The following is a 19,350-nucleotide window of genomic DNA, read 5'->3' as shown; positions in this document are numbered from 1 at the left end:
GTGACGCCGACGCCGCAGAGCATCACGGGAACTGTAGTCGCTAGAATCTTCGACTCTAAGCGTCGGTATTCAAAGCGGGAGAAGCTGCTGCTGCTGCCGCCTGCAGTCCTGACCCACTTTCCTGGGAGCAACTCCTTGAATTTAGCAGGGCTTATTTCCGAGAAGAGACGGTTAGGATTGCAGCCGATCTTATTGTTTTAAAAACGGGACTACTTGTCAGCGGGGTAAAAGTGACGGCTGCCCTTAAAGAACTATGGAAAAATCCAGGATTTCCGCGTTTAAACTGTGACTGTGCAGCTCACTCTGTCCGGTGCAACTCCACCCAAAGGGAGAAAAGATATAATCAAGAATGGCTTTCATTTTGTTTTCCAATTCTGATCTTATTTTGTCCGAAATTAATATGATAAAATAATGCAACAGCAGCTACTGCTTTCTCCCTGGATTTGCTAAAATATAAGCCTGCTACATCGCACCCCAAATCAGGGCTTTTGAGTGAGGCTGCCCATCTTGTTGAAACAGCATCTCTAAGACACATGCCTGCTACTTCTCGTTTTCTAAAACAACGGAAGGCACCCTTGTTTGGACAAGCTTTCCCAGCTGGGTTAATATTTCTTTAGGTTGATATTTGTATTGTTATTAAACCTATTTTAGTTGTTTTACTTTATGGTTGTAGAATGCACCCATAGGAAAGGCGTTTCAAAAATAAATAGCAACAACAGCATTAAACTTTTTATTATGATTATAAAAAGACTGGGCTGAAAATGCAAATCCCTATATTGCAAGCGGGTTGCTGAGAGAGGGTGGCTCTCCACATCCCTTGCAATGTGATCCACTATTGTTTATCCTCATGCTGCAAATTGGGGCAGCTCAGCGACTGAGGCATAGCACACACTGTTATGCAGCACGCTCTTAAAATAGCAAGTTGGAGGTGGTGCTGAGGCTGACCTGCTGATTTACAACAGCCCTGCAATGTAGCCACTCTCTGTATAGTCCAAGATTGCATACTAGTGTTTCCCACAACTTTAGTTCTCGTGTCATGTGATGGGATCTGAAGATGAGGGGATCTGTTTACAATGCAGGAATCTAGTCTGCCTGCCAATTGCTGGGGCTCATGAGCAGGAAAGAGGACTATTGTGCTCATGTCCTGCTTGTGGGCTTCCCAGGGGCAACTACTCAGCCAGTGAGGGAAGCATGATGCTGTTCCAAAGTAGTCTTTGGTCTGAACCAGCAGGGCTCTCTTTATGTTCTTAAATCTGGTTAAACCGAGCCCTCGGCGCCACCTCCTTCCAAGCCCAATGCCGGAGCTGAAATGAATACAGACACCTTGTGACTCTCCGGAAATGTGACGTACTTTTATTCCTCCCAAAGCGTAAAATGAAGGAGAAAGTGGGAAATAAACAAGACCAGCTGTGCAGTGTGACTAGTTTCTTTCTCTAAGCTTCTTATAAGTCTCTCACGTTACTCTTGTACGTTGCTGACAAAGAATGTTACGGACTGTTTACTTTTCTGCACCTCCATTCCTCTAGTTCCTTTCCCTACTGCAGTTCCCGGCTACTCTGGCGCCCCTTGCAGGCCCTTATAAAATGAACTCAATAAAATACATAATTGTGTGAATCAATAACTCAATTGATTAAATCTGTATAAAACAGTTCTCATGGGGAAATGAATTATTTCTTGTTTTGAGAGGTGGGAACCATACAGCACATCCCAGCAGAAATTCCCTTTTATCTGAGAGAGAAGAGGCATTCATTCCTCTTCTACTAAACAATGCAACCCTAGGAGTAAAATTCCCCCTTGCTTTCTGATTCCAACCCCGTGCTTAAAACAATTCCTAAAATTCCTCCCTCAGGAACAATGTAACAACCATGAATGAAATGAGTGATTTATAACAAGAGTCTAATATTTGTTTGTGTGCATGAACTCTTTGAAGTTGCACCAACCTCTATAATTTCAGAGCAGCTCGGTCTAACCATACAATAGCTTCATCTCTTTGTATGTCAGCCACTCCCATTTTATAGCCAGGAAGCTGAAGACACTGTACACCAAGAAACTCTACACTTTATCCTACAGATCTCCCACTTCAAACAACAATTGCTTTTGCAAATTCCAGCTCCCCACCGCATGACAATCGCAATACAAGTTTTAGCTTTAATTCAACTGCATATCCTTCTCCCAGAAGTGTTACACGTCATTAAGATTTCCTAGACTTGCCACAGAAACCTCTAAGACTCAGTTCACACATCACGTCTGTTTTGAAATATATTTTATTATCTTCCCCACAAATACCCTAATGAAATACTAATTGAATACTAATTCAAAGAGACAGCTCCATTGTCACATCCATCTTGCTCTTATAAGGGGTAAGAATGGGGTAGACCTCTTCTTTTAGGAATCTTGCTACCTGTTATGGAAGAAGGGAGGAAAAAGGCATTAAAAGTATAACTTGGACCAAATACTCGTTTAGCCTTAGCATATTAACAAATTACTCTATTCTGCACACTTCCCTGTCACTCAGAACACGCAGGAACCGGATAAGGCAAAGACTAGATTTGTCCCCACCCAAAGCACACCATTAACAACAAAAAGGAAATGTTAGAAGTACAGAAAGTAAATTATTCCAGATATGGGAGATATGCCAAGAATCTTTCTCAGACTGCTCTTGTTAAAAGCCTAGCTTTGCTTAACGGGTAAATGAAGAACTGGCTGATACAGGCTACTGGGCTACAATCTGCACTGAATCAGTAAGACAGAGTGGGGCAGGCAATTAAAGAAAAAGTCAGGAATATGTAGTTAGAGGAAGGTTGGGTAGCAATGGATGAAGGAAATGCCTAAATAGAATAAGGAGGGGGAAACTGGTTCATTCACAGGTGAAGCTTATGGCAGAAGAAACAAAAACAAGGAGTAATAGATTAATTTTTTCAAATGGAGTGAGAAAGGTTACAAAGAAAAAGAAAGAAACAGTCACAGGTAGAGAACATAAAGCTTTAGGTGGACTAGAGTCCACGGTAACCTCATAAGAACTTTCCTGTTCTTACCTGCTGGGAAGCACGTCCAGTAAAGGATTTGGGCTCCAGAAGAGATTCCAGTTCTCCATGAATAGGGTTGAAATAAGGATCTGCACGAATACGTTCAATGAGGTCATTATCACCCCCTTCTTGCTTCACAACAGCAGCTGCCTGCTGGGAGAGAACCCTTATCTTCTCATGACAATCCTATGAAAAAGAAGTCAACATCACATTACAAACCATCAGCAAACACAGTAAACATCCCAAGTATCATATATAGGCTTTACAAAAAGCTAATGTAGTTGTGGCTCACAATAAAAAAATCCAAAATCCATTGTAGGGCTGTATCTATTAGGCCAACCAAAATGTCACAATATAGTCAGGGAGGAAGAGGGAAAAGAGCGTAGGGGGGAAGTGGCTTAGTATTTAAGCCATAGAAAGTCTGAATTGGTCTTGGTCCTAAGATGGAGTGCAGGAACTCATCAAAAAGAGGTGAGCTAGGCTACCTGGAAATGAACAACATTTGAACTGTGTGTGACAGAACTGTTGCAATGCCTGAATTCTCTCTTCAGTGGGTCTTTTGATCATTCAGTCCATTCATAATAGTTCTCTTTTTAATTACACACAAACTGCAATAAGAAATAGCAAAATTCCATCCTCTTCTGAAACTTTCAGTATTTTGTGTAGCCGATCACTGTAGAATATTGTTTCAATAACTTCTCAGTTCTAGATGCATCAAGGGAGCATAACAAGTACAGAAATATGATAAAAGTAGCAGCAAACAATGCAACAAACAAAAATAATTTCGGACTTCTCTTTAAAAAAATGTGTAGGGTGACAATTTGTCTAATCGCAAAAATTCATACGATACTAAGAAAACCAATCTAGAGGCAGCAGGGATCTTGGGTAAAGAAGTGAACGAGTTAGTGCTGAACCACAGTTTAAACAACCTTAGTCAGTGCTGAATTTTATAAGGTATTTCCAAAAGCATCGTCGTTCAGCATTATAATAATTAATTTGGAAAAGATAGGCACATTGCAATGTTCCATCTCTGCTTTCTAAATACTAATATAGTGACACTAAAACTGGTGATAAAACAAAACTAATGCCTTCCCTGGTAGGTGAACTTGTAAAATTCAGAAATATGCAACATGATGAGAGAAAGAGGATGTGCATAACAATCAGGCTAGATTGTGAAACAGCAAAGAGTTCAAGATACTGGTGTCATAACTTTCTTACAACCCCTCTACTTCCTGGCATGGAAAGTCCCTTTAAGGGCCTGTAAATGAGAGCCTACAGTTAGGTACATACCTGGCGATTGCCCCCAGCTTTCACCATAGCCATGATAATATTTTCTGTACACATGAAAGGCAACTCTTGCTGAATACGTCTCGCAATAACCTAAATCAAACATCAAATATAAGTACAGTATTTACAAAATGGACTGGAAAATCCAGTTTCTATGTTACTCTTCATTATTTTATTTATTCAGGGGGGAGATAACAGCTCGGCAATAAAAGTACATGCTTTGAATAGAAAAGGTCCCAGATTAGTAGCACGTTAGAAGGACGTCTGCCCAAGTCCCTGAAGAACTGTTTGCTGCCAGTCAGAATAGATAAGACTGGGATACAAGGACAAACAGATTCATCATTTAGAAAGCAGTTTCTACTGCTAGATGACATGTCCTTCATTAGCCTCAAATTTTATATCATTCCAGACTCTGCTACACCTCATGAATAATAATAATAGCTCATTCCTAATTAAAACTGAAGAAGAAAAAATACTGCCTCCTTACACAGATTTAATGTTAAAACAGGAAGTCTAAACAACTTCGCCGCACTCCTGTGAAGCAAGCCAGCTACCTCTCTTGTTCACAGTAAAAATAACATAGTAATGAATGAATTTTAAAAATGCTTCAAGTTGTCAGTTTTGTCTCACCACCATACTTCAGGGAGTTGTATGCCTGCTCTTACTTTTTAAAATGCCACACATGCATTTATTAATTAAAACAGTTATGTGTTAAATGATTTTTTCTTCAATATTACAAGAGAAGTAAAAACTATTCAGGGGATGGGTTCTTCTTATAAAAGCTAGTCCACTGGGAATGTGCACAGTTGAAACCTGCTGCAGACTCCTGAAACTGCTATCTTAATCCCTTGGATAGAGGTTCCCATACTTAACTGTGCCCAGCATTCATTAGATTGGACCTGCACTGGGTATCTGCTTCGTAGTGACTGTGACCTACCCATCTGTAAAACCTCCACTATGTAGCTAAATGGAATTTAACAGTTGACATGACTCAGATTGTTTGTAAAGGCTTAGAATCATAGAACTATAGAATTGGAAGGGACCACGAGGGTCATCTAGTCCAACCCCCTGCAAGGCAGGAAACTTTGGCCCAACGTGGGGCTCGAACCCATGACCCCAAGATTAGTCTCATGCTCTACCAGCTGAGCTATTTCCTTCCTTATACATGCCCAGGGCTGAAAGTGGGTGCTGATTTATGGCAGAGTTTTTGAAATTTTCTGTCCTTAAAGTATTCATCTCATGTCTGCGAAGGAAGCCCTGCTGTGTGTGCGTTGTGTGTGTGTGTGTGTGTGTGTGTGTGTGTGTGTGTGTGTGTCTATGCTTAGTTGTGTGGAGTTTGGCTAGGGTTTTTGGTCCTTGCCGGCACCCCTGTGTTAACCGAGTGTGCATTAAAAATACATATTCAACTCACAGTGGCTATGAAGGGAAGACTGGTAACAGGAAGCAAGCTGTGTTTCAGGTGACAACACTCTGAAAAGCTTCCAAGGGACCCCAGGCTTTTCCCAGAAAACAGTTTGAAAACTGCCAATACAGGAGTAAGAGACCGCTCACGTTTCCTCCGAGTCTTCTTACCTTGGGATATACCACAAGACCTTCAGAGATATTTTGTAGGGTGCTAAGTATTATGTCAGCAGTGAGGAAGGCTTCAGGTAAACACACGCGCCTGTGGAAAAAGTCACAAGAGTACCAGAATTGGAGGGAGGGAGAAGTTGCAGCATTCCCACAGAAAGGACTTTTTAAACAGTTCAGTACTATTTTTCCTTTCCTCATTAATTTGCTTACTCTTCCTATTTTCCACACTAGGCAGTGTTTTAAGGAACATTTTGTTGGGGTGGACGGATCATCCCAGTTCTGTCCTGTGTCAGTTTTGTGTATTCACAAAACTAACTCCATGGCATCCAGTTTATGGATAGATGTTTTTAATTTTAAAAATCTGCCCCGTTTTACTGAAATAACTGCTTATGAGATGGTCCAAGGGCTGCCCCTTTTGTCAACATTTTACAGCTACTTGGGGAACCAAACACTTCCTTTGTTGCATGGGAACAGCCATCATTTCTTTGTACAATTCTGCATGTTGTGATATACAGTTCCTTTATGGGAGCATTTTAAAACAGATTCTTTACTGTGTAGCCTTGGAGGAGATATTGGCTGCTCTAAGTAGCTGGTCAAGTTTTAAAGAAACGTTAAAACTCCTAAGTACAGTACAGAAGCAGGCATGGATTTGTTCATTGATTATGTGTCTTAATCCATCCAAGTTCTGAGTCACACATGAATCCAATGGGGGCAAAATGAGCAAGAATCCTCTGCACCTCCAGCTTAGCTTTCAGAAATCACATCCTTCAATGGTGGCCTTGTACATTTTATACTTGTTAAAAAGGGTTCCACTGAAATCACAGAGGTTCACTTCCAAGTAAGTATGTTTAATATTTTGGGTGCAGTTCACAATATCATAGAAAGATCCGTTAGTTTCTAAATGTATTTTGAAAACAAAGAAATAATCTCTCTGCTTCATGACCTAGCGACAAGAATCAGGAATGTACCTGTTTGCACTATCATCTAAAGTGCGCTCAAACCACTGCACAGATGCTGTCTGAAGGGGGTCCTGGATCAGAATCATAAGATGCCGAGCTAAACTGCAACATCGCTCCGAACGCATGGGATTCCGTTTATAAGCCATAGCGCTTGAACCTGTACAATGGGAGGGGTGAGGGGAATGGGCAACAGGAGAAGGAAGAGTGTGCAAATAAGAAGGAGAAAGAATAAAAAACAAGATTGTTAAACATAGTGTGCCTTTCTAAAGCTCTTTCACCATCTACAAAAGTTGCTCCGGTTATCAGCAAACACAATCCTCAACAATACAGTGGTACCTTGGGTTACATACGCTTCAGGTTACAGACGCTTCAGGTTATAGACTCCGCTAACCCAGAAATATTACCTCGGGTTAAGAGCTTTGCTTCAGGATGAGAACAGAAATCGCGCTCTGGCGGCGCGGCAGCAGCAGGAGGCCCCATTAGCTAAAGTGGTGCTTCAGGTTAAGAATGGTTTCAGGTTAAGAACAGACCTCCAGAACGAATTAAGTTCTTAACCCGAGGTACCACTGTATCAATAATTTTGAACAGATAGCAGAGCTTGCACACAAAAATGTATAGATTCAGGTGTTCAAGTTGGGGTGCAAAGGAAAATAGGTTGGCTAACTTCATGGTGACATCAGATGACAAAAGGGGTGGCCTCCCACCTGTTAGTGGCCCATGGGGTAAGTTGGACAGAGCACAACATAGCTAGGCTACTTCTAAAGCTTAGTTAAGTTTAGCAGCTGTTTTTGTACCAAAATTACTATCCTTAAGGCTAGGCATGGGGAGCCTATGGCCCTCTAGATGTTTTGGGCAACTCCCATCAACCTAAGCATGGCCAAGGATGGTGGGAGATGGAAGTCCACCAACATCATGGGGCCCAGAGGTTTCCTACCCCAATGTAGACTGGGAACAGATTGCAGTGAGCTTTTGGCCTGCACACTACCCCCTCTTGCACAGAAGGGAAAACTTGGGGACCTGTGGTTTGTTCTACCCAAGGTTAACTAGCAAATTGGGATCTGAAACTATCATTTGAATCTGACTTGTTGACACTGATTTTGGTTTGAATAAACCATAGTTTCCACCCTGAGACCTCCATGTATAGGACAGTATATAAATTCAATAAAATAATAGTAGTAGTTTCTGGGAGGAGGTTGCAATAATTTTTATTGGGATTTTTATTGTTGTTGTTGTTTAGTCATTTAGTCGTGTCCGACTCTTTGTGACCCCATGGACCAGAGCACGCCAGGCACTCCTGTCTTCCACTGCCTCCCGCAGTTTGGATTTTTATTAAAGTGATACAAAATAGTACCAAGAGCAAGGCAAAAATTAAGCAATAAAGCACAGTCCAACTAGATAGAATCACTATGGAGACTGAAAGTAACCAGTGGTGAAAATTATATCAATTATACCATATATTACATAAATTAATCACATTTTTTTAAAAAGCTGTATTGAAAACAAAAGAAAAGTCAGTAAGGGGTTGAAAAGACCTTAGTACAGTGGTACCTCGGGTTAAGAACTTAATTCGTTCCAGAGGTCCGTTCTTAACCTGAAACTGTTCTTAACCTGAGGCACCACTTTAGCTAATGGGGCTTCCCGCTGCCACCGTGCTGCCGCCGTGCGATTTCTGTTCTCATCCTGAAGCAAAGTTCTTAACCCGAGGTACTATTTTTGGGTTAGTGGAGGGACCACTGTATTTCAGTCTGGGGCCCTCCAGAGAACAAGTCTTGAGACAAACTGTGGCTTGTACTTTGCCTGCAAACCATGACTGGAAACCAGGATCAAACTATGGTTTTAATTCTTTGTTTGAAACACAAGTGTAAAATATAGATTTCCACTTCGCCTCAGAACAAGCAATGAGGAATCACTGCATGCAAAGACAGAGAGTAGTGTGTGAAGCCAAGGTTGCTTGATTGTTCAGTTTCATAGCATTAGGGCATGGTTTGGAATTACATCTAAAGCAGCCCATTATCTCACTTTCTCAGAGGAGTCACAGTTTCAGAGTCCTTACAGCAACTTGTTGGATAGCTAGCAAAGCAGTAGCTTCAGAAATTTAATTTGCTGGTAACTGTATGCATGCATGTACTCCTTAACTGTCTTGTACATAAAAATGGGATGTAAATGTACCAGCTGATCCACTCTGAGACATGTTTACACATATTCCATTTTTATTCTAATTTCAATCATTCAACTTCAAAAGGGCATCAATACAAGTTAATTTAAAAACAACAAAATTCTGTTTCTACAGCCATTGCTTACCAATTTGGTCTTTCTCAAAAGGTTCCTCTAATTCTTTGAGGTTGGCCAGAAGGCGAATATCAGTACATATCTGGAGAAAAACAACTCTAATTAGTTCAGACACTATTTCTGGGCAGCATTAATATCCATCAGAAATCTTGGAGCTGGTTCATTTTACTAACCACTGGGGAGAAAAAAGAGATTACTAACCACTGGGGAGAAAAAGAGATTAATTCATTTCAGATGTTCAGATGCAGGCACAGACTTACTGCATGCAAGATTTCATAATTAGCACTGAGTCTATGATACAAAGAAATAGTATAAAAAAATTCATCATCTTATTTTAAAGGAAATAGGAGAAATTCTGAATATAAACATATTCCCCAGCCCAAAACATAGATTTGAATTCAAGCCTATTATACACGAGACACTCAACTTATGCTGGGGTTATATTTTGGGGATAGCACATAAAGCCAAAATCACATGTAGTGAAAACACATTGGGTTCACTGGTGGGTGGGATTGCCGAAGTCTTTTTTCCCAGATGTCTGCCCCCCTGAGTCACTCTCCCAACTTCCGAACACTGTGCACTGCTTCTGCTTACTGGCAGAGAGAGGCAAGGCAGTGCAGGCACAGCAGCAGGAATGGTGGACTGGCTCACTTTCACTTTTTCAGCCATCTATAATTCAATAGAGCTAGGATATCTCCTAGATATCCGGTATACTACAGAAATCTGTGTTAAACACAGGAGAAAAGCAAAACATCAAAATGTGACCACAGTTTCTAAAAGCTTGAAACCTCTAAAGAAAAAATTTATGTGGCTGTGCAATTCAAGAAGGCATCCAATTGAGCCCCAATTCTCAGTGGTGCCTTTGAATATAGAATTTGAAGTAATTCTTACCTTATGTACAGATGCTCCTAGACTGGCCAGAACAGAAAGAACTTCAATATCCACTTTGCGACTGTATGTCTGCCCTGTGACGATATAAGCGCTGAAACCAAACACAAAGATAAAGCATCATGAAGTTTAACAGAGCCTATAAATGAGATTGAGAGAGCATGCTACAAGGAATGAATACCACACAACATCAACTGGTTCCTTGTCCCTCATTTTATATCTGCTTCCTGATCCAGTGAAGGTACAGTATTCGTTTGAAACAATCTAGAGAAATTATTTGTGTGACTGTACAATTCAGTTTAACATGCAGTAGGGGTAGCAAAAAAAAGGGAAACATGCATTCACATAGAGAAGAGCAAAACTGCAAAGGACTAAGATGGGAGGAAGTTCCATTACAAACCTACATCATGGAGTAGATTATGTAAGCACAACCTTTCCCCTAATAGGTCCTAGCAGTTAGCAGCAACAGCAGGAATGTTAATTGCAGAGCAGAATCCAAATTTATACATAGGTCCAGAGGTGCTCATCTTAAGAATGCGGAAGGGCCTCAGTTTAATGGCAGGCTTTGCACATATAAGATCACAGCTTCAATCAATGATATCTCCAAGTAAGGCTGGAAGCTCTGGAAAACCATGCTGCCAGTCAGTTAGTCCAGATATGACAGTACTAAATTTAAGACAACACCAGTGGTCTGACTCAGTATAAAGGCAGATTTCTGTGTTCTTAAAGCAGTAAAGGCAAGGAAGGAGAGGGTTTTTTGTTTTTTTACATACCGCTTAAATCCCGCCATTGCAGTCACCAGCCTGTCCAGCTCCTCCACCTCAGGGGAAAAATATGATAGGAACCTCACTCAGAATGCAGTGGCTGAAGTGGGAATGATTGTGCCTCTTGCACCATTCTGAGCACTACAGGTGTTTTGCTGATGCAATCACTATATTGCCCTATGCTCAATCTGCTGTCTGCTTCCCACAGAAATAAAAATTCTTCTGTAGGTCTCATGCAAATTTCATACTGGCAAAAGCCCTAGAGTGAAATGTCCCAGGAAACAACTTTGCTAGTTTCTTGATTGGGGCATAAGGTGCACTTTATGGATATTCTGACTGCTGATTTAGAACTATTTTTTTACTGGTTTTGCTGTGGGATTTTGTTGTTTTTAGATGCTGTTTCAATAATTTCTTCCACTACTGCTCAGGATGTTTATGTCGAATGGCAGCCTGTGATTACCACCACATAATACAACAGTCAAGTGTTCCCAAACTAATTGCAATTCAAAACTGACACTTGCTGGGGATACGTACTTTATCATGATCTCCTTCAAAGAGCTGCAAGAAGCTGGCCTGTGTACCAGTGGTGCCTTTCACACCACGAAATCTCAACTCATCTCGTGCCCGCTCAAGATTGTGGAGGTCCATGCAGAGATCTTGGATCCACAGACAACAGCGTTTACCAACAGTAGTCAGCTGGGCAGGCCTAAAAGAACACAGAATATGACTCAAGAATAAGCCTGTACAGCTTCATTCATGTCACTATACAGTGTTTGCACTTGCTGCTTTGCAAGCATTTCTATCACAGCTTCTTTCAGAATCTTATAGCCGTAAATTCATTTAGTTTTCTGGAGTTTAATCTTGCACAGTAGCAATTAAAGGCTGCTGATCTGAGGGTGAATAAAAGAAATGGGGTAGAAATGGGAGCAGCATCCACAGAATTAAATGAGTATTTGTATGAATTACTTACTGGTAGTGAGTGAAGCCCAAGGTGGGCAAGTCAGCATTCTTCTCAGCAAAATCTGCAAGACGGCTGATCACCCTGGCAAGCTAGCAAGATTGAATGAAAGAAGGAAAACACAAAAGAAGTCACAAAATAATTATTTACATTTTTATCCAATTCTGCTTTCAAGAAGGGTAGGGCAGAATACAAGGTTCTTCAAGAATCTGATAGTCAAGTCTGAATTATTCTCCAAGTAGAATTGTAAAATGCTTAGAGAGAAAAATATATAACTTAATATGATGCCTCTATATTACTACTACTACTACTACTGCTACTGCTACTACTACTATTAGTTATTTCATTTAGGTGTGACCCTTGCAGAGTGAGGGATTTATAACAGAACATATATAAAACAGTTAATACAACTGAATACATGAAAACAATATATATATATATATGTTTAAAACAACAGCATATACAGTACATAAAATCAATTCATGTTATATTATGAACTCTGTATGAACACAACTAGAATCCAACACTGATCAGGTGCCTTGTAAAATAACTACCGTATTTTTTGCCCTATAGGACGCACTTTTTCCCCTCCAAAATTGAAGGGGAAATGTGTGTGCGTCCTATGGGGCGAATGCAGGCTTTCGCTGAAGCCTGGAGAGCAAGAGGGGTCAGTGCCCACCGACCCCTCTTGCTCTCCAGGCTTCAGGAAGCTATCAGCAAGCCTTGCAAGCCCGGCGGGAGGTCCCGCGGGCTCGCAAGGCTTGTGGGCAGCAGCCTGCAGCCCACAAGCTCAGGGGACAGTGGGGAGGCGCAGCACCGCCACCCCGCTATTCCCTGACCTGGTCTGGAGGCTGGCGGGGTGGGGGTGGGGGAGAAGCAAGCTTGCTTCTCCCCATCGCCAGCCCCACAAGCTTGGGGGATAGTGGGGAGGCGGAGCGCCGCCACCCCACTATTCCTGGACCTGATCTGGAGGCTAGCGGGGGGGGGGGGGGGAGAAGCAAGCTTGCTTTCTCCCCCCCCCTGCCAGCCCCACAAGCTCGGGGGATAGCGGGGAGGCGAAGCGCCACCACCCCGCTATTCCCGGACCTGGTCTGGAGGCTGGCGGGGGGGGGGGGGGGAGAAGCAAGCTTGCTTCTCCCCATCGCCAGCCCCACAAGCTTGGGGGACAGCGGGGCAAGCCGCTGCCCCACGGAGGCTAGAAAGGCTGTCCCTGAAGGCAGAACAGGGAGACGGAGCGCTCCGTCTCCCTCTTCTAGCTTGGGGATGGCTGTGCAAATCTGGGGGGGAAATAAAATGTTTTTCCTTGATTTCCCCCCCAAAAAACTAGGTGTGTCCTATGGGCCGGTGCGTCCTATAGGGCGAAAAATACGGTACCTTTTTCTCAGTGCCTTACCAGCTCCTAATTTTTTCTAGTTAACTCTGGCAGACAGCCAATTGGAATCAATAGCACCCAACTCTTAAAAACTGTGCGTCTCACCTTGGGAAGAAGCAGGTTGAATCCATCCCGGAGAACTATCAAGTCCTAACAGAAAAAGGAATAAAATAGTCAGTCAGTCACAATTCTATTCAATAATCATGTGCTTATCTACACTCTCCTTTCAGGGTAATTTGCAATTTCCATAAAGACAAATGGGTATGACTAACATTCTCTTTGTGTATCAAAGAATCAAGTAATCTACTGTGCACAAGCATTTATTTTGGTCACTCTCAAATTCACTTGTGCCTCAAAGGGATCAGCATTACTTCTATACCACCCAAGAGGGTGAAAATGAAGAGACGAGAGAATGGGGTGTGTGTGTGTTATCTCACTCAGAACTTTACTGGGTTTTGAATTTTTAGCTATACAATACTTATCTTCGTCTTTTTAATAAAGAAAAAAATATTGCTGATACTTTACAAGCTTGGTATTTCAGATAGTAAAGCAGGGATAGAAAAGAACTATTACAGTGGTACCTCTAGTTACGAACTTAATTCATTCCAGAGGTCCGTTCTTAACCTGAAACTGTTCTTAACTAGAGGTGTGCTTTTGCTAATGGGGCCTCTTGCTGCCGCCGGCACACAATTTCCATTCTCATCCTGGGGCAAAGTTCTCAACTTGAGGTAACTCTTCCAGCTTAGCGGAGTTTGTAACCTGAAGCGTTTGTAACCTGAGGTGTTTGTAACTCGAGGTACCACTGTATAGTGATTCAGCCCAGCTTATGGAGAACAATTTCATAACGTTGTTTTACCGTATTATCTCCCACGTAGCAGGAAGTTGCTCCAAGGTGAATTATTCCTGCAGCCTTTGGACAACAGTGGGCAAATGTATGCACATGGGCCATTACATCATGACGTAACCGCTTCTCCTCCTCAGCTGCCATCTTGAAATCTATGCTGTCCAGTTTTGCTTCCATTTCCTGTATTTGCTCATCTGTGATGGGTAGACCCAGTGACTGCAAGGAGAGAAAAACCTGAAGTTAACTAACACATGACCCCTTATTCAAGGACACCCCCACTAGTAAGATCACTGAATTTACACAATCAACTGGGATCTTATTCTTATGCAATTTTCAGAATGAGGGATGGGTGACACAAAGCCCAGTTTATGCAAGATTAGCTTTTAACTATTGAGGTTAAAATCCAAAGTCCCAAGGTTATTACTGTTCTGAATGAGTTAATTTTAAAGGAACACTTCACTGCAATTAATATTAGAAAAAATGTTATTCTTATAGATCACAACAATTTGATTTAAATAAAAACGTAAAAGAACTGTGCAATTTCTCTTTTTGAATTTGGCTGATTTACTATAGAGTTTATTTCATTTTCTAAGTTCTATATTTAAGCAGTTACTTCAGTTTTGTCTCTGACAGTAAGTGTCCCAAATAGCTTTAAAAACGGGGAGAGACAGCAGACTAAAATGTTTGGAGTTGCCTCAAACTTGAATGTCAACCCAGTTGTATGAAAAGGCACTACAACGCTCTACCTACAGTACAAAGGATTTTTTCAGAGTTCTAAAGGAAGCCATTGTACTTGACTCTGCTAGGCTTTCTGAAAACACTACCCAGAATTTACTGTAATTGACTAAAGTCTCCATAACCGTCTTTTTACACCTTTTTCAATTTTTCAGAGGAAAAATAAAGTTGTGCTTTGCCTTTCCATTATTTATATGTAACATCACATCTATTATCCTAACCCGCCTGCAGAATCTTAGGCGCCTCGTTTACCTTCTGCTGCTGTTCCCAGTGAATGCAATTTAAATTAAAAAACAAGCAGGAATGTTGCTTATTTAAAACAAAGGCAAACAACACATAAATGTTACACACTTTTCACTACATTGAATCCCCTACAACTAGAAATCTAATCATATCCCATGTCGGACTGAAGGGAGATCTATTGGGGATTGTTAGTAGCAATCTGACAGAACCCTGTTGAAACGAACAGGTGCTGTGTGTCTGTCTCTCCATTTCCAGCTGAAGATCAAGGCCAGAGTTGTAACTCCTCAGGAATGTGAACATACGGATAAAAATAGCAGGCTCCCCAACTCACGTTAAAGCACAAGATATGTTACAGCAACATCTGCCATGCTTTCCGAAAACATGGTTCTGTTTAGATAGGAGAACTGACTTTTGCTTATGTGACTTGGTAAAGCAATATGTACACTGCTATATAATAAAATAATCATAAGATGATCTAGAGACCCTCACCCATTTGCCATTTGCTCTTATGTAGCGATAAATATTTGGTTTTCACAGAGAAAGTGGCATGGGGGGGAGTGCTTGGACAGAGAACTTTGCCTTGAAATCCAATGCCCTTTTTGTGCAAGGGGGAATACTTGGGGGGTTTTGTTCCTATTTTTATTATGTATTTTGTGTCTTTTCTGTTATAATTTATGTTGTGAACCATCCTGAGATCTACAGATGAAGGGTGGTATACAAAATTAATAATTTTAAAAAAATAAAAAATAGAACAGTGGACAGAAGCATAGATGAGCCCTTTGTTGTAAATCACACACTCTAAAACTTTGTATGTCATAACTTCATAGCTACTATGATATCTTGTACTTCAGCAAATGACAACCTTTGTTAAAACATCTGCACTGGCTTCCCACATGTTCCTGGGCCAGGTTCAAAGTTATTGTGCTGATTATATATCAACACAAGTCCTGGTCTCTATTATCAGAGATAAAGAACTGGTCTCTATTATTTATGCAGAACTTTCAGAGCATGCCACTTGTCCCTTGGTTCGCTTTATACTTTACTAGGAGAAAGATCTAAATGTTCAAAAAGAGGAATTTGAATGGAAATCACTGTGGTCAGCTAAGCCTCACAAATCTGTTCCACTATTTGTGAAGGAATGCTAAAAGTTGTGCATAGATGGAATAGTACACCTGTGCAGATGTCTCATAATTATACCGCAATCAATACAGGATTGCTGGCAGGCCTGTGGGCTCCGGGGAATATTTTTTTATCTTTGGTGGGAATGCCCTCTGCTCTCATAATTCTGATCCCAAGTTTATAAAGAAATACTTTAAATAATTAAATCATCTGCTCAGGCTTATCCACAACTGTCACTACTGAATTTTCAGACTGATAATAGGAAACCTTGTCACACTAAAGAATTTTTGACATGGATCCTAGCTGCTGCTACTATTTCAATAATCTAGCTATGGAGAGCTTAGAAAAAATCTACACTGGTCTTTGTGGTATAAGAACTTATGGACTTTTGGTTATTGTGTGTCTCTAGAGTAATGGGAGAACCCATAACACTTCTACATCATTTGGCAGGATTTTATTTCTTATGCTTTGAACGTACATGCAATAGTCACCACCCATGCTAGCCTGGGAAACATGGATGCCTCAATGTATACTGGTGTGTTACAATTTCTTTTTCTTTGTTTGTTTCTTTATGGTACAATCTAGCACCCTGCTACTAATACTTTTGGGTTGTCAGAAATAAACAAAAAATTTAAAAAATATCTAGAAAGTTCCGAAAAACTTGGATCCAGGATACTTTAAGGACCACATGGTACCATTTAAAGATTTTTTTTGAGGGTAAGTGAATCCCACTAAGAGTTGTAATAGTTTAACATTTGGATCAGAAGCTAAAATCCACTTTGTTTATTCTTGATTGACAAAATCACTTTGTGAGGTATAATACACATGAGATAAAGTGCTATTGCTTGATAGTCAGGGTCAATCCCCTCTGGGCTGATGGGGCATATGAAATGTTACCTACGGCTAAGCAAACAACCTTGTATCTTCTGTATGGTTTAGAGTGACGTACAGAGGTTTGTGCAACTAACATGTTCGGAATATTGCTTCCATCCCCTTGGTGACTGATAAATTACATTGAAATGCATGCACTTACAACATACCACCTCTGCAGTGACCTCGAGCATGGTAATCAGAAGAGAAGAGTCTTTGGGTGGCTTTAAAAAGAGGATTAGACAAATTCATAGAGGTAAAGGCTATCAATGGCTACTAAACTCAATGAATATGTTCTGCCTCCATGATCAGAGACAGTACAGTGGTACCTCAGGTTAAGTACTTAATTCGTTCCGGAAGCCCGTTCTTAACCTGAAACTGTTCTTAACCTGAAGACCACTTTAGCTAATGGGGCCTCCTGCTGCTGCTGCGCCGCTGGAGCACAATTTCTGTTCTCATCCTGAAGCAAAGTTCTTAACCTGAAGCACTATTTCTGGGTTAGCAGAGTCTGTAACCTGAAGCGTATGTAACCTGAGGTACCACTGTATGCTTCTGAGTACGTTTCTAGAAACCATTTTAGCAAATGTCCATTGTCATACTGTTGTAATCAGATGAGAATAGCAAAAATGTAACTCTGCATAAGGATCCTGATGCAACAATGGACACTTGCAATATGAGCAGATGCCTATGAAAAAGTTATATTGGAATTCTCAGCCAAATACCTTTTCCAGGTAAATAGGATCCTAGAATCTGATGAGAAATGAAGAACCACAGCACATTTACTAGACATAAGTACCCACATTACAGTGTTGCACAAAAGTAAAAAAAAAATATTAAATTTAGAAGTCGAGTGCAACGATTTTACTTCTGCAATTTGTATACTGCTTGATCACAGTTCTAAGTGGTGATGCTCCTTTTATTTTGTTTCTGAGCAACCATTGCTGCTAAGCACAATATAGCCTTACAACTGTGCAACAGTATCAAAAACTTACATAAAGCGTTATTAACAAAACACGACAATTTGGAGAAGCCAACCCGATGTCTTTGGGATGCCTACAAACAAGATGCGAGCATAACAACACATTTGCTCTTGTTTCCCAGGGATCAATATTCGAAGCTGTGCTATATCCGATCGGATCCTTCAGGTCATAAGACATCCAATATCACCTGAATACACAGAGAGCCATAACCCTCACCAATGGGTAAAACCCCCTTTTAAAGCCGCCTAAAGTGGCAGCTATCACTACCTTCTTGTGGCAACAAATTCCCTAGTTTAACTAAGTACAGTGGTACTTCAGGTTAAGAACTTAATTCGTTCTGGAGGTCTGTTCTTAACGTGAAACTGTTCTTAACCTGAGGTACCACTTTAGCTAATGGGGCCTCCCGCTGCCGCTGCCCGATTTCTGTTCTCATCCTGAAGCAAAGTTCTTAACCCGAGGTACTATTTCTGGGTTAGCAGAGTCTGTAACCTGAAACGTCTGTAACCCGAGGTACCACTGTACTGAGTAGGGGCAGGGGGTGGGGATTAATTTTGGCTGCCTACCATTCAGCTTCAGTGGGCGACTCCAGTTCTAGTGCATTATTAACAAAACTGGGCAGATGTGCGCGCACACAGAGAAGCATAAAGGACATGTAGGTATGCAAACAGTGGCGTCAAACAGAACAGGCATGTTGCCCCTTCACCTGTTGCGCAGGAGGTCTGTTAGCTCTGTGCGTGTGTGTGTGGCGCAGGGTCAGTAAAAGTGCAAATGCCACAACCCCCATTGCATTGGGGGGTGGGGGTGGACAGGGGCCTTTCCACTGAATGAGCTGGTCTTGCACAGCCACGAACCCCCGCGCGCCCACCTTCTCAGCCTTGGCCAAGTAAAGCCAGAGGCGCCGCCAGGTGCTGAACTTCTTCCTCTCGCTGAAGTTAAAAGCCATGTCGGGGCTGGCGTAGCGCGAGACGAGAGGGGAGCGGTAGCGGCAGAAAGGATCCTCCTCGGCCATCGTGGAGAAGGTCCCGCGCAGGGAAGCGACACCCTCTTGAGAAGCAGCTGCAACCCGCAGGCGAAAGGGAGGCAGCAGCCCCAGGACCGTAATAAAGGGAGCGGAGAGGTCCCGCCCTCAGGCCCGCCCCCAACTCAACCTCACCTCCGGCGCCCCGGCCCCCTTCCGGTTCGCCTGCGACTGGACTGGGGCAAGGTCGGGGTCGCAGCGGCCCCTGCTGCTTGGGAGGCTGCACTGCAGCCCTAGCTCCCCTCAAGAGTTAACTCCCCACGTATACTATTGTCCCTATTGGCAGCAACTCCCGAAGAAGTTTTGAGGGGTCTCGGCAAAATTCTTACTGAAAATAGCTTCCATTGTTGCAGTGGGGTTAGGGGAGGCATATTCCGTGTTAGGGAACGCCTGGCAGTTCCATTTTAAAGTATGGTGTGGCCCTGC

General features: G+C 41.9%; 1 protein-coding gene across 1 annotated transcript; it reads right to left on the bottom strand.

Annotated features, from left to right (window-relative positions):
• Positions 1–2,246: 2,246 nt before the first annotated feature.
• ADSL (adenylosuccinate lyase) lies at positions 2,247–19,002 on the bottom strand. Its single transcript, XM_079994517.1, has 13 exons — positions 18,772–19,002; positions 13,972–14,175; positions 13,221–13,265; positions 11,756–11,835; positions 11,320–11,491; positions 10,795–10,841; positions 10,025–10,115; positions 9,146–9,215; positions 6,854–7,001; positions 5,886–5,976; positions 4,317–4,406; positions 3,036–3,212; positions 2,247–2,401 (listed from the first exon to the last, which is right to left on the bottom strand). The coding sequence occupies exons 1-13, from the start codon at positions 18,913–18,915 to the stop codon at positions 2,315–2,317; spliced, it is 1,446 nt and encodes a 481-aa protein (XP_079850643.1). The 5' UTR covers positions 18,916–19,002; the 3' UTR covers positions 2,247–2,314.
• Between the last annotated feature and the right edge of the window lie 348 nt (positions 19,003–19,350).

Source organism: Podarcis cretensis, assembly GCF_951804945.1.
Source record: "Podarcis cretensis genome assembly, chromosome: 10".
In the NCBI taxonomy this organism is placed as follows: domain Eukaryota; kingdom Metazoa; phylum Chordata; class Lepidosauria; order Squamata; family Lacertidae; genus Podarcis; species Podarcis cretensis.
The sequence above is the reverse complement of the archived record's forward strand: the minus strand, read 5'-3'. Positions and strand labels throughout refer to the sequence as shown.

Bases quoted from the DNA above. Each gene is read 5' to 3' on its own strand.
- ADSL (XM_079994517.1), bottom strand. From the start codon at position 18,915: ATGGCCGAGGAGGATCCTTTCTGCCGCTACCGCTCCCCTCTCGTCTCG. The intron at 14,176-18,771 runs GTGGGCGCGCGG...CTCTCCTTGCAG, and splicing joins ACTTGGCCAAGGCTGAGAAG to TCACTGGGTCTACCCATCAC. The intron at 5,977-6,853 runs GTACATTCCTGA...CTTTTTCCACAG, and splicing joins TTAGATGATAGTGCAAACAG to GCGCGTGTGTTTACCTGAAG.